Here is a 14,298-nt window from a genome sequence, read left to right on the forward strand (position 1 = left end):
CTCTCTCTCTCTCTCTCTCTCTCTCTCTCTCTCTCTCTCTCTCTCTCCTCTTTCTCTCCACCTCCTGGACTCCCTGAAGTCTCAGCTACATTTCTACCCTCTGCAAGAAGCCTTTCACAATCCCCTCCTTTAATGCTACTGCCTTCCCTCTAAAATAATTTCCAATTAATGCTGAACATATAGTTTGTACATGGTTGTTTGCATGTTGTCTCCCATTAGACTGTGAGCTACTTCAGAGAACAGCCTGAGTTTTTTGCCTTTATTTGTATCTTAAGCACTCAACACAGTCTTGACACAAAGCAGGAGTATAATAAATGCTTGTTAACTAACTCGTTTACTGAAAGAAACCCTCATTTGTAAGCATCCTATTTTACATTAAATAGAGAGGGTAGATTAAACAGAATATTAAGAGCTGGAAAGAGCCTGAGGAACCATCTAGTCCAAAACCTCCATTTTAACAAGGAGGAAAGTGAGTCCCAGAGAAATAAAGTGACTTGTCCAAGGCCACATAGGTAAGAAGTGGCAGTGCTAGGACTGGAACCAAGGGCCTCTGCCTCCAAATCCAACTCCCTCCAATTCGCCTTGCTGCCAAGTTAATATTTGAAGAAATTCAGAAAGTTCTGGTTTTTTTCAATACTTTATAACATGTCACTTGCTTTTGCCTCATCCATCTTAACCCTTTTAGGAGCTAAGTCGAGGAACACAAAATCATGGGATATAAAATCCGTTATTTTAAAATATGTTCTTAATAGTAGGAAATTCTAATGGCATTCTTGGCAGTGGCCTCAGGTATCATGGTCAATAGAGTCCTAAAGATTAAGAAAGAAATACTATCAAGTTTTCAAGGGATGGTCCTAGAAAGGCTCAGAAAGACTTCTCAAGTTTAAAACAAAATGAGCAGCTTACATGGATGGAAGGAGAAAAGTGATTTCAAGTCAGAGAACTCTAGAGGAGTCTTGGCTCTGCCCCTTGCTAGCTATGTGACAAGCCTCCTACCTCTGGTTCCTTTCCTGTAAAATGAGGACATCTGGACTAAATGATTTCTAGGTCCCTTCCTGCTTATTAGTCCATCAGTCAATAAACAATTATTAAACACCTACTATGTGCCAAGCACTATACAAAGCACTGAGGAGACAAAGAAAGTCCAAAGACAGCCCCTATGATCAGCCATAATCCTGTGATCTCACTCAAAAGGCATAAAAGAAAAATAGATAACATCACAAATTGTCAGCATCCATAAAAACTATTTCCGGCCTCACTTTTCTCATTTGCAAAATAAGAGGGTTAGATTACAAAATCATTAAGCTATGATCCTACTAATGTCCCTAGTTGGTTATGGAGCAAGAAGGACTTTGAAAGCAAAAAAGTCTAGCAGAATGGTAAGACAAGTCTCTGGAGTGTCCCACAGGCTGGTTTGCCTTCCTGATGGACTGTATGACAAAGGCTGTCACTGCTTTGGTGCTGAGTGTGGGAAAGAAAAAAAAAAACCCACCCCCTCCCCAATATAACTCCCTCTGCAGCCAGAGGGAGACCTGCCGGATGACATATGAGCTCCAAAGGGTGTGGGTAAAAATAACCAGTCCTCAAAAAGACATGATAAACGCCACACAGCTGAGTGACTTGGGAAGTGCTTTCTGACTCCCCAAAAGGGGACTCAGTTGTTTTTTGGGTTTGCTTTTTTGGGGTTGGTTTTTTTTTTTTTAATTTCACACACGCACAAAAACCATGGAAATCTGAAAGCCACCAGCCAACCACTCATGCTTGGCCCTGACAACTGTAATCTACCTTTCACTTCCTCCTCTAGCCACTGAGGCCAAGATTTGGGTTAAAGTTTTTCAAATTTGTGTTGGTATGTTTCAAGCCCCAAACCTCACGTTGGGGGGGGGGGGGGGAAGGAGGGAAAGGAAGTTTAGTAGAAGTAATCATGATGCACTCGAAACCCTAGGACTACTTGTGCCAAAGCACTGTTTTTTCCTGTCATTCAGAAAGGAAGCAAGGGGAGGAGAGTGGAGGGGAGCCACCAAAATCACAGAACTCAGACAGAACTCTGCAGGGCTGGTGCAGAGACTAGGAATCCCTAAACAGAATCGACAGTCCCAGAAAAAGAAGGTGCTGGTTGTGTATGCCCAGGTGCTATCCGCTGCCCGCAGCCTTGCGGGCAGGGGACAGATCGTGCACTTGAGAGGGTTCATCGAGTTGGGGCCGGATTCGGAGGTGGGAGAGAGGGGCCCCGAACCTCAGCCTGGAAAGCCAGCTGCAGGAAGGGCTCTAGGACAGCTGGCTCGGAAGGAGAGCTCCCGGCCGCAGCTCCCTGGCTCCCGCAGCCCGAGTCTTGGGGACTTGGAGGGGCGGGGGCTCAGTTCCAAAGCTCCCCAAAGTGGACGAGCGCGGTGGGTGCCCTGTGCACTAACCCCGAGAGTGATCGAGGAGGGGCGGGGGGGGAGGGACGTCTCCGCAGCCCAACTCCTAGCGAGGGCTGGCTGACCGGATCGATGGTTCTCTCGGGCAGCGCCCCCCACCCCTCACCCCGCATCCACCTCCCCCCACCGCCCAGCCCGCGCCTGGCCAGCACTCACCGGGGAGTCGTAGGAGAAGGCGCACTCCGCCTTGTAGACGCGATCCCCGGACCTGGGGACGCGGATGGTGGGCATGTAAGGGACCAGCAGCTCCCCGAGGTCTCCCGCAGCCATCTTCCCGGGGCCAGGGCCGGGACCGGGGCCGCTGCCGCCGCCGGGGCCGCCGCCAGGGCTGCCGAACAAGGCGGCCCGCTGCATGCTTCCGCGCGCGCGGGAGGGCCGGAGGGAGGGCGGGAGCGGGGGCCGGGCGCGGGAGCCGGGCGCGGGAGGAGGACGACGAGGACGAGGAGGCGGAGGCCGCGGTGGCGGTGGCACCGGCACGGACGCGGGAGGCGGCGGAGGCAGGGCGGCGGAGCTGCGGGGCCCGGGCGGCCGAGCAGACGGGGGCAGGCGGGCGGCGCGAGGCGGCCAGAGCCCGGGTGGGGCGGGGCGCGGGAGAGCAGGGAGGGGGACCAGGCTATTTTTAATCCAATGGCGAATCGCATCACCAGCTGCAGCGGCCGCGGCGGCGGCGGCAGGAGGGGCAGGGATGGGGAGGGCAGGGGAGAAGAGGAAAGGGGAGGGGAGGGGGCGCATCTGCTCCCCGAGCCCGGAGGAGAGGGGCGGAGGCGGAGGACGGGGGACACCAGGGAGGGTCAGCCCCAGAAAGGAGAGGGATCCCAAGGAGAGAAGGGTGATGGGGAAGGAGGCAGAGAAAGAAGAGGCCGCGGGGTGGGGGCTCTCAGTCAGGCCCCTTTCTCATATGAGGAGTCATACTCTCGTCTAGCCTTTTTTCTAGAGACCAGAGCTGGAAGAGACTTAAGAGGACAATCGGTCCCATTCTCCCTCCTCTCCTTCATTTTACAGAAGAGGGAAGTAAGGCCTAGAGAGGGGAAAGTGACTTAGAAGCAGAGCCTGGGGCTGACCGGGATCTCAGAGGTCATCTCGTCCCACCCCTTCATTTTACAGACCAGACAACTTCACTCTAAAATTACACAGAAGAGCGTCTAAAGGCGAGGGGAAAGGGGGCGCCCCGAGAGACTCTGGGGAACTTCGCTCGAAAAGTAAATGAGGGTCGACTGAGAGATAGCATGAAGGAACCCTGGATCTAGGCCTCTGAGGACGAGTTTGAATCCTGGTTTTGCTACTAATTGACCATGGCCAAGTCATTTCCCCCTCTCTGGATCTGAGGGTCCTCTTCTATCCAAAAAAGGGCCTGTGATCTGGGATGGGATCACTAGTGATGCCTTCTAAAGGGGGAAAGTTTGGGACACAGAGCAGCATCTGGAAGGACTCTAAGCTCTATACATATGTGATCTCACTTGATCCTCACCACAACCTTGGGGTTGAGGGAGGGGGTAGTTACCCCTATTCCTGTTTTCCTCATTTTACAGAGGAGGGAATTTAACCTCAGAGTTGAAGTGACTTTTCAATCTGGGCCACCTCCTACATGACACCCACCCCATTCTGGGGCTCACTCACACTAGCACTGGTTTAGGTCCCCAGAAGGGTGGCCTTTACGATTTCCAAAGTTTAAGTTTTAAGCAACCCTGTGAGTTGTTATCCTCCTATATGCTAGATCATAGAGGGCCGAAGGGGTGGCAGGGAGGTCACGTTAATTAGCCAGTGGAGTCTGGCCTAAAGCAAAAGCATTTACTCTAATAGCATAGCAAGGACAGTAGTTCCAAGCATTTCCCCCCAATTATCAGGAGCTTGCTCTCCCACAAACACACCCAGATGCCAGGAAAGGGAAATAGTGGATGTGAATTTAAAGATGGGTGGCGATGAGGCACAGGTAACCGAGGCCATTCACAACTCCAGAATGCCAGGACTTTCTTTTTTTCACCCAGAAAGGTTCCTTTGAGGTGCTCCGCTGTTGTTCAGCTTTGGATGGTTCTTTGGAGAGCCATTTCCTTGCAGTGTACAGCATTTCCAGTGGGCCAGCAGCTCAGCTGGGCTGCTCCTATGTCACCTGGAAGGGCCAGTCTGCTGTTGGGTTGGCTCAGTCAGGGCTCTTGGTGGACTCTTCACAAGGGTCCTCTGAGTTGGGCAGGGTGATAATTCACTGAGCTCTCCTCAGGACACAGGCACCTCTTTTTGACTGGGAACCCTACAAAGCTCTGTCAGCTAGGATGATGGCTCTCACTTTAGCAATGGCAAATGAGTACCTAGGTTCAATCAGTCTCACTTCCCATACTACCAATTCTATTTCTAACCCTAATTCCACAGAGCCAAGATGGTAGCGCAGGGGGAAGAAGTACGATTTAGCACTCACCCAAAACTCCTCTACAAAGATCTAGAAAATGAACCAGAGTCCTAGGGAAATCCAAGAAAAGATCTCAGTGATTCATTTTTCCAGCACAGATCAACAGAGAGATCTATGGACACTTGGGACAGAATATAGTTAGAAACTGCTGCACTAAGCATTCCACTTCAGGGACTATAGGAAGACCAAGGCTGAACACGGAGAAAGAAGAGGTCCTAGACCCATCCAGAGCTGCCTGACCTTGTGAAGCCTTCAGGAACAAGCGTCCTTCATTGGCTGCTCTGTTGCTCACTGCCCAGTTCCAGCTCATAGATCCAGGGGGGAACTGAAGAGGGAACCTGTACCTAGGGATGGTGGTCCAAGGCAAGGAGTCATCATGAGCCAAAAGCTAAAGATGGAGCAAGATACAAATTCAGAACCAAGCAATAACTGTGTGGCTTTGACTCCAGGAGTAGAGCAGCATGTCATTTCCAGCCTCCAGCCCCGTCTGAATCCTGCAGTCAAATAACCAGGGAGGGAAACCCAGACCAAAGCCTACAGTTCTGTCACTGAACCAATAAAGTTTTCCAGTTGACTGAGTTCAGCAACAGTCTACTGAACTCCAACCAGGGGCAAGCCCATAGGTATGTTGCTCAGACCCAAACCAAGGTCAGGAGCTTACAGAGTTCAAACAAAAAGGGTGGTGATCAGACCTGTATCAGACCACTGTGGGAGCACTGAAAGCTTGTAGGTTTCCAACCTGAATTGTCCCTGAAATCCTAGAATAACACAATACTCAAAAACTCAATTCAGACATTATCTCCAGAAGTGCACAGAGCCTGGCTCTAACCAAGTCAGTAAGTATGTTGCAAGAATGAACAAAGAAAAAAAAAAAAAAAGAATCCCACCGTAAAGAGTTGTTGTAGTTACAGGGATGGTCGACACAAACCCAGAAGAAGAGAATGACTCCAAAATATCTACAAGAAAAGATTTGAAGAAAAACACAGCTTGGGCACAAGTTTAACTAGAATATCTGGTAGAGATGAAACAAGAGTTGCTTTTCAAAAAATAAAATGTTTTTACAAGTGAAATGTCACTAGAGGAAAAATTAGAAAAGAAATGAAAGAATTAACTGGTCACTTCCTAAACTTCAAAATACAGTAATGGTAGAGACAAAATCCAGAGCTTCCAGATTTAAAAAAAAAATACCACAAACAATCAGAAAGAAAGAATTCAAGGACTGAGGAGCAATAGTCAGGATCACACCCAAGTTAGCAGCTACCACTATAAAAAAAAAAAGTAGAGAGTTTGGAATATGATATCTTGAAGGCAAAAAAAAAAAAATAGACTTACGACCAAGAATAGCCTAGCAAAACTGAGTATAATCCTATGGGGGGGGATGGATCTTTAATGAAATAGAGGACTTTTAATTATTCCAGATGAAAAGACTAGAGCTGTGTAGAAACTTTGAAGTTCAAACATAGGAGTTAAAAAAATATAAAAAGCTAGACACAATTAAAGAATCATAAGGCAATAAACAAGGACAAACTGCTTACATTGTAATATGGGAAGATGATACTTGTATCCCCTCAAAGTCTTATCATCAGGAGTCATAAAGAGAGTCTGGTCAGTCAGAGGTCCTGAGAGTGGTTTTGTTATGCTTTGATGATTTTTAAAAGAATAGAAAGGGAAGGGAAGAGAAATACATTTGGGAGGAGGGAAGGAGAAGAGAAATTATTTTACATAATCTGAGTGTGCAAGCATAAGTCTATACAAAGAGGAAGTGGGGAGCAGACAACACTTATACCTCACTCTCATCTGAACTAGTCAAAGGACGGGAAAATATATACACACACGGTTGGAGACTGAAATATGTTTCATTCAACAGGGAAACAGAAAGGAAAGGGGAGAAAAGAGAGGAAGGAAAAAAAGAGAAAGCAGATTAAAGAAAGGATTAGTCCTAAGAAAAAAAATCAAATTAGGGAGGATCTGAAAGAGGAGTTTGAAAGAACAGATAAGAATTTGGGATTGGGCTCTAGGTGAGGTAAAGAGAAGAGGGACAAGGAAACAGAAGCAGATTGTACCAAATCTATAAACCTATGCTGACCACACTTCTTTCTCATCACCTTCTTCTTTATAAAGAGGGAGTAGGAAATAAAGAGAAGGAAAAATATAAGAGAATAGGATAGAGGGAAATACAAAATTAATGATCACAGCTTTAAATATACAAACAAAAATGCAACTAAAATTAGAAAAGTAGGTAAATGGGGGGAAATCTTTGCAGTCAATTTCTCTGATAAAGGTCTTATTTCTGAGATATATAGGCAACTGATTACATTTTTAAGGATGAGAGCCATTCCACAAATTGAAAAATTGTCAAATGCTATAACCAGGCAGTTTTCAGAGGAAGAAATCCAAGCTATCAATAGCAATATGAAAAAAATGCTTTAAAAACACTAATTGTTAAAGAAATGCACATTAAAACAAATCTCACACTCATTAGATTGGAAAAGTTTACCAAAATAGGAAAAAGGCAAATGCTGGAGGAGTTGTGGAAGAACAGGTACATTAATGCACTATTAGTGGAGCTGTGAATTGGCCCAGCTATTCTGGAAAGCAATTTGAAACCATGTCCAAAAAGTTATTAAACTGGGCAAACCCTTTTGCATAACACCACTAGGGATAACACCACTAGGTCTACATTCCAAAGAGATCAAAGAAAGAGAAAAAGGACCCATATGTACAAAAATATTTATAGTAGCTTTTGGGGAGTGGCAAAGAATTGGAAACTAAGGGAGTGTCCATCAATCAGAGAATGGCTGACTGAATTATGGTATAGGAATATGATGGAATACTTAGGTATTATAAGAAATTATGAAGGAGGTGGTTTCAGAGAAACCTGGGAAGGTTTGTATGAACCTATGCAGAGTGAAGTGAACAGAACCAAGAGAAGAATTTATACAATAGCAACAATAGTATAAAAGTATCCAACTTTTAAAAATGTAGGAATTCTGATCACTGCAATAACCAATCACAATCCCAGAGTTCTCATGTTACCTACCACCTTATAGATGGACTCAGAGTATAGATTGAAACATTATAGGGAGACATGGCAGATGTGAGAATCTATTTTACTTGACATATTTGTCATAAGGGATTTTGTTTTTCTTCAAAAAAAGAGGGAGGAAGGAGTTGGAAGAAAAGGTGAATTTTCATTGACTGAAAAAGTAAAACTTAATTTTAAAAATGAATATTATGTTGATGAGTAACTGAGGCAAAGGTATGGATGCCATCTATGTCCTGAAAGCATGGATTCTTCATGTGCAATTATGGTATTCACACCTTTCACCCTTTCTGGGATAAGGATTGTGGTGGCAAAGAACTGGAAATTGAGAGTATGCCCATCAATTGGGGAATGGCTGAAAAAGTTGTAGCATATGATAAGAAATGTCTATTTTGAATCTGAAGGCTATTCTTAAGGCTATTCACAGCCTTTTAGCCTTTGCTAACATCTCACTGGCAATAATCCCCATTACTTCTATAATATGAGCATGCAAGTATATGAGAGTCACTTGGTTGATAGTGTGTAGAGAACTGGACTGGGAGATCCGAGTTCAAATTCTGACACTTTTTAGTTGTTCGACCCTGAGCAAATCATTTAAACTTCGGTTACAGTTGCCTTATATGTAAAATGAGGCTAATAATAGTGCCTCTCTCACAGGATTATTATGAGGCTCAAATGAAATAACATATAAAATACTTTATAAACCTTAAAGCTCTATATAAATGTTAGCTATTATTATTACAAAGGAGGGGAGGTGCTGCATTACTAGCTGAAGAATGAGGAACCTATAATCTTGTAAGTATATGTAGCAGTTCCCCCTCCCACTTTCCAAAGAATGTAAATTGCTTGAAGGCTGTCTGTGACATTGCAAATCGATTTGTATCTTTTGTGCCTAACACTGTGCCTGGAACATAATAAATGCTTGTTGATTGATCTGTCCATGGTCTCACAGCTAGTAAGTTTTAGAAGTGGAGTTTGGCTCCTAACTTGAATTCCAGAAATCTACCCACTGCCCCAAGTAGCCTCTCTGTATATCTTCCAAATCCCAATTGGTCTTTCCCACCTTAGACGTGATCCGCAAAAGCTCAATTATCTGCCATTTATTCTCTTAAATCTTTGGGCAAATCACTTAATACCTCTGGGCCTCTTTTTCTTCACTTATAAAATGAGGGACTTAGACAAGATGCCTTCTGAGGTCCCAATGCTGCTCTGTGATCTTTCCAGCCTGTTATTTTATCAGCTCAAACTGATAAAAGAAAATGAAAATCTGGCTTGTTTTTTAGATGTGTCCAACAATCACTTCAGTTGCTGATGCTACGTCATTTTTTCTTTGGCATCTTTTGGAAAGTTTTCTGTCTTTCAGGGTCACTGTGGCAAACTTCATGCCTGTCCTTTTCAGATCTCCATATTAGCTGATATCTTCATATATACTATTTCTACATAGACATCCATTTCTCTCAAAATAGATAATGAATGGTATTAGACTGTTTAATATTGTTAGGAGATGATGAGTATAGTATCCCTCACTTCTGTGCTTCTGCATAAGCTATTTCTCTTTCCTGGAATGCTCTACCAGCTCACTTCTGCCTCTTGGGACCACAGCTCCCATCAAGCCTCAGTTCAAGTGGCACCTGGTCCCTTGACCTTTCCAGACCCACTGCGTTTTTGCTGCTCTCTCTCCTCATTCCTCCCCCGATCACTTTGCATTTACTTTATATACAATATATTGACTTAAATTCCCACAAATAGAATATGTGCTCCTATGAATCCCCAGCTCCCATGCCTGGCACAGAGCAAGCACTTAAATGTTTATCAAATGGAATCAAATCACATGCCATGCATTTTTTTTTCAAACATTCAAGTATGCTTCTGTATATATGGACTCCATTTGTATTTCCTCTGGCTGTATCTGACATTCTTAGATACAAGTCAAACAATGTTCACTTGACACATATGGAGGTAGTAGGAATAAATGAATGAACTCCTCAAATGATTTGGGGCATCTCTGAGTACCAATTGCTTTATTTCCTCCCTTTCTTACATTGATTCCCCTCTGGCTTCTCCTTGATCCCACAGTGTCCATTTTGGGCCTGGAGGAAAGAAGGAAGCTTAGAGCTTGAGATCCCTAGAACCTCAAGTCCCCTTCCCTCCACTTCCAGCAAACCCCCTCCTTTTTGGTGACATCCTCTTGGACATGGGGCAGAGACATGTTAGTTCACTTGACAGTTCAAACTTGTGTCCAGACTCCTCATCTATAGACAACCTCTACTCTTGGTGCAAAATTTGTTTTCGCTTGTCAGTCTTAAGTAAGCCTTGTATTCCACTTTTGAATATGTGAAGCTCTATAAGCTTATTTAATTATAGTGACAAGGTTGATACAGGACATTTTTTTAAAAAGGAGAATTTAAATTCTTCTTAGTGATTTAAAAAGACAGTTAAGATTAACAAAACAACATATTAAATATTTTTTAAAATTTTTAATTTAAATAAAAAACTTACTAAAGATCACAGGCAAGTGGGGGAAAAGATTGAAATGAATTTTGGAAAAATCATTAAGTTTAAAGCAATCAGGCTATATAATAATAACTAGCTTTAACAATATAGTGCTTTGAGGTTTGCAAAATGATTTATATGCTCCTTTGAGTCCCACAAGAACCCTGTGACATAGGTGCTTTTATCCCCATTTTGTAGATGGAGAAACTGAGAGAAATTAAATTATTTGTCACACAATGAATGCCTGAGGTCAGATTTGAACTCAGGTTTCCTAACTCCCCATCCAGGACTCTATCCACTGCTCCACCTACTTGTCCCAGTATGAGGGACTCAGTTGGCAGGTGTTTTCTGGGAACTTTCAGTTGAACAGACCCACTTAGAAATGAGCAAGTTTGGCATGGCCCCAAGGAAGAAGCATGAGAAAATACCTCCCCCAACGACTCCTTTGGAGAGGTAGGAGGTCTCTGGGAATGTAATATTGCATGTATTTTCAAATGCTTTTCTGTGGATTGATCCATTTTGCTGATTTTTTTCTCTTTCTTTTCTTTTCTTTTCTTTTCTTTTCCAATATATTCTTTTTTATATGAGATAACTCTCTAGGAGGGAGGAAGGGAAAGGATACAGGAAGAAAATTAGATGATCCAAAACAAAAGATACCAATGAAATTTTTAAAAGAAGATACAAACTTCCTCATAAAACTGAAGAAGAAAAAAAAAGAAATGGCTGGATTTCTATATATGGGATTTAACCAAAGGTATATTGGTAAATGTTTAACAACTTGTTCAACACTTTTAACTTTTAAGTTTAGTCAGCATTGGTAACATCTGGGGATAGACCCCAAGGAAGATAGTGACCCACACAATAAGTCTAGGTTAAACCTCAGAGAAAAAAATATCCTGACCATGGGGACCACAAGAGTATCTGGGAGAAATGATATTTATACAAAATGGAAAGTCTAGGGAGGAAAGAAGGGCAGAAAAATTAACGTATTAGCATAGATGGTTAAAAACTTCACATAAGAACCGAATGCCCTTTCCATTAGAATAAAAAAAACAATGAATCAGTAAGACAACAGGTAATAGTTCAAAAGATTGAAAGAAAAATAAAGAAAACATAAGAAACACTGTGTGAAAATAACCTAGAAAATAAGTCAAGGAGAGATAAGAATTATCTAAAAAACATGATTTTTTAAAAATCTGCTATATGCAATATTTCAAAAAATTATAATGGAAATTGCCCAGAACTGTTAGAACCAAAATCCTAAGCTACCAAGTCAAAGAAAAAATACTGCAAGCAGCCATAAAAAAAAAGGAGTTCAGGTCCTGAGAATCACAGTAAGGATCACATTAGATTCAACAGCTGCCACCTTGAAGGAGAGGATAATTCAGAACTTTGATACCATGAATGCTTAAGACCAAAGATGACCAATCCTGGAAAACTAAGTAATCCTACAGGGGAAAAGATAGATCTTTAATGGAATAGAGGAAGGGCAGGCAAATTATGACCCCAGGGCCAAATTCAGCCTACCATCTGTTTTTATATGGCCCGCAAGCTAAGAATGGTTTCTACATTTTGACATTTTACCCTTTTAAACATAATAAACCTGTACTTTAAAATGTAAAAAAACCTCTCTTGGCTTGGAGGCTGTACAAAAGTAGTCAGTGAGCAAGATTTGGCCCACAGGCTATAGTTTGCTGATCCCTGGAATAAAGAATTTCTGAGCATTTCTGATGAAAAAGTCAGAACTGAGTAGATTTTTGAAATAGAAATGTAGACACCAAGAGAAACACATGCTCATTTATTTGTTTAATTGAAAGGAAACACGTGGGGATGAATTGTTTATATGTTAACAGAAGGGTAAGAAACAGACATCCTCTCAGAACCCTAATACCTTTGAGGATCATAGGGAAAGGTAAAAAAAAGATAGAGGGTCTGCAGGTAGTTTTGTTCTGCTTTAATAGTCTTAGGAGAAAATAAAAACATGAGGGATAGAGCAACTATACTGGGGAAAAAAGAAGGAAGAAGGTGAGAGAAATCACTACTGTATAATAGAGACATAAAAACCGAAGACTATATTGGCAGGGGTGGGGGGAATGGGCTTACCATCAAAGTCACTTTCATCTGAACCAGATAAAGGAAGAATGAACACAATTAGAGAGAGAGAGAGAGAGAGAGAGAGCTTAATCTATACATATATTAAACTGAAAAAGGAAATTTTAAAAAAAAGACATGGACAAGGGAGGACTAGGGAGGGTGTCTAACAGGGAGGGCCAGATGGGTAAAGAAATTGTCATAAGCAAAACAAACTCAGATGTTAGAAAGAGGATCATGAAGGGGGAATTAAAAGAAAAGGAAGAAAGACTAAGTACCTGGGATCAAGAGCACAAGATAAGGTGTAAAGAGAAGCTGTGACAGAGAGGGAACCAGCTGTTTCACTCATAACATCACAGTTGTCTGGGCAAATTTCCTTTCTTTTACTTTCTTCTTATTTGTAAAGGAGAGGTGGAAACAAAGAGAGAAAAAGGACCAGAGGACAGGATGAAGGGAAATGCATAGTTGTTAATCATAACTGTGAATGTGAATGGGATGAACTCACCTATAAAATGAAAGAAGATAACAGAATGGATTAGAAAACAGAACGACAATATGTTGTTTACAAGAAACGTACTTGAAACACAAAGATTCACAAAGTGTTAAAATTAGGAGCTGGAGCAAAATCTATTATGCTTCAGCTGAACTAGAAAAAAGCAATGAGTAGAAATCATGATGTTAGGTAAGGCTATAGATAATATAGATATGACAAAAAGAGATAATTTAAATAAACTGGAGATTCAATAACACAATTCTAAAGAACAGGTTGGTCAAAAAACGAGTGATAGAAATGATAGAAAATTTCTCCAAAGAAAATGTATGAAAACAGATATCCAAGTACATTATTGGCAAAATTGTGAATTGGTTCGGCTATTCTGAAAAGCAATTTGCCTGCAAAGATACCAAACTGCATACCCTTTGACCCAGCTGTACCATTACTAGGCCTATATCCCAAAGAAATCAGAGAAAGAAGGCAAGGACCTATATGGACCAACATTTTTACAGCAGTTCTCTTCATGGTAACCACAAATTGAAAACTAAGAATGTGACCAAACAAATTGTGGTATATGAATGTAAAAGAATATTATTTTGCCATAAGAAATTACAAAATGAGGTTTCAGAAGATTCTGGGAAGACTTCTATGAACTGATGCAGAGTGAAGTAAGCAGAACCATCCATGAGGAAATGTTTGGGAAAATATCATAGAGAAAAATAACTTTAGAAGACATTAGAACTCTTATCAATTCAATGATAAACCGTGAGTCCTAAAGAATGAAGAAGATAAAATATGACACTCACCTCACACCAGACAGGTGATGAACCTAAAATGTAGAAAGAAACATACATTTTCAGATATGACCAATATGGGAATTTGTTTTGACAGACTATGCATGCATGTATTGAGGGATTCCTTTTTCATTTTTTTTAAATGTGCTCAGTGGGGTAGGAGTAGGATACAAGATGTGCACAGAGTAGAGAGAAGGCAGTTGAGAGTGGAAGGCATCAGCAACTGGGGAGGTTGGGATTTGAACAGTCTTGAAGGAAGCCAGGGAAGATGAGGAGACAAGAACATTCTTAGTGGGAGGCATAACTAAGGCCAAAGTCACAGACGGAGGATGGAGTGTGGTGTGTGTGAGGGACAGAAAGAAGGCCAGTGTTATTGAAAAATAGTGTGTCTGGAGAGAAGGTCTAAGAAAAGTGGAAAGGTAGGAAGGGCCCTAGTGGATGGAGAACTAGCCTTGGCTTAAATCTCACCTCTCACACTTACTGGCTCGGTGATCACTTGATCTCTCAGTGTCCTAGGCAACTCTTTCAGAGCTGGCAGACTAGGCGCAGACCTGCGTTGGCAG

At 42.4% G+C, this 14,298-nt stretch overlaps 1 protein-coding gene across 1 annotated transcript in view; it reads right to left on the reverse strand.

Annotated features, from left to right (window-relative positions):
• The window catches only part of USP13 (ubiquitin specific peptidase 13), a 139,401-nt gene extending 136,627 nt beyond the window's left edge, over positions 1 to 2,774 (reverse strand). Inside the window, exon 1 of the mRNA XM_027876176.1 lies at positions 2,577 to 2,774. Within this exon, the coding sequence (XP_027731977.1) occupies positions 2,577 to 2,774 (198 nt within the window). The remainder of the gene's footprint in view (positions 1 to 2,576) is intronic.
• Positions 2,775 to 14,298: the final 11,524 nt, after the last annotated feature.

The sequence above is a fragment of the Vombatus ursinus genome, unplaced genomic scaffold, assembly GCF_900497805.2.
Source record: "Vombatus ursinus unplaced genomic scaffold, bare-nosed wombat genome assembly UNPS02014810.1, whole genome shotgun sequence".
NCBI classification, from domain to species: Eukaryota; Metazoa; Chordata; class Mammalia; order Diprotodontia; family Vombatidae; genus Vombatus; species Vombatus ursinus.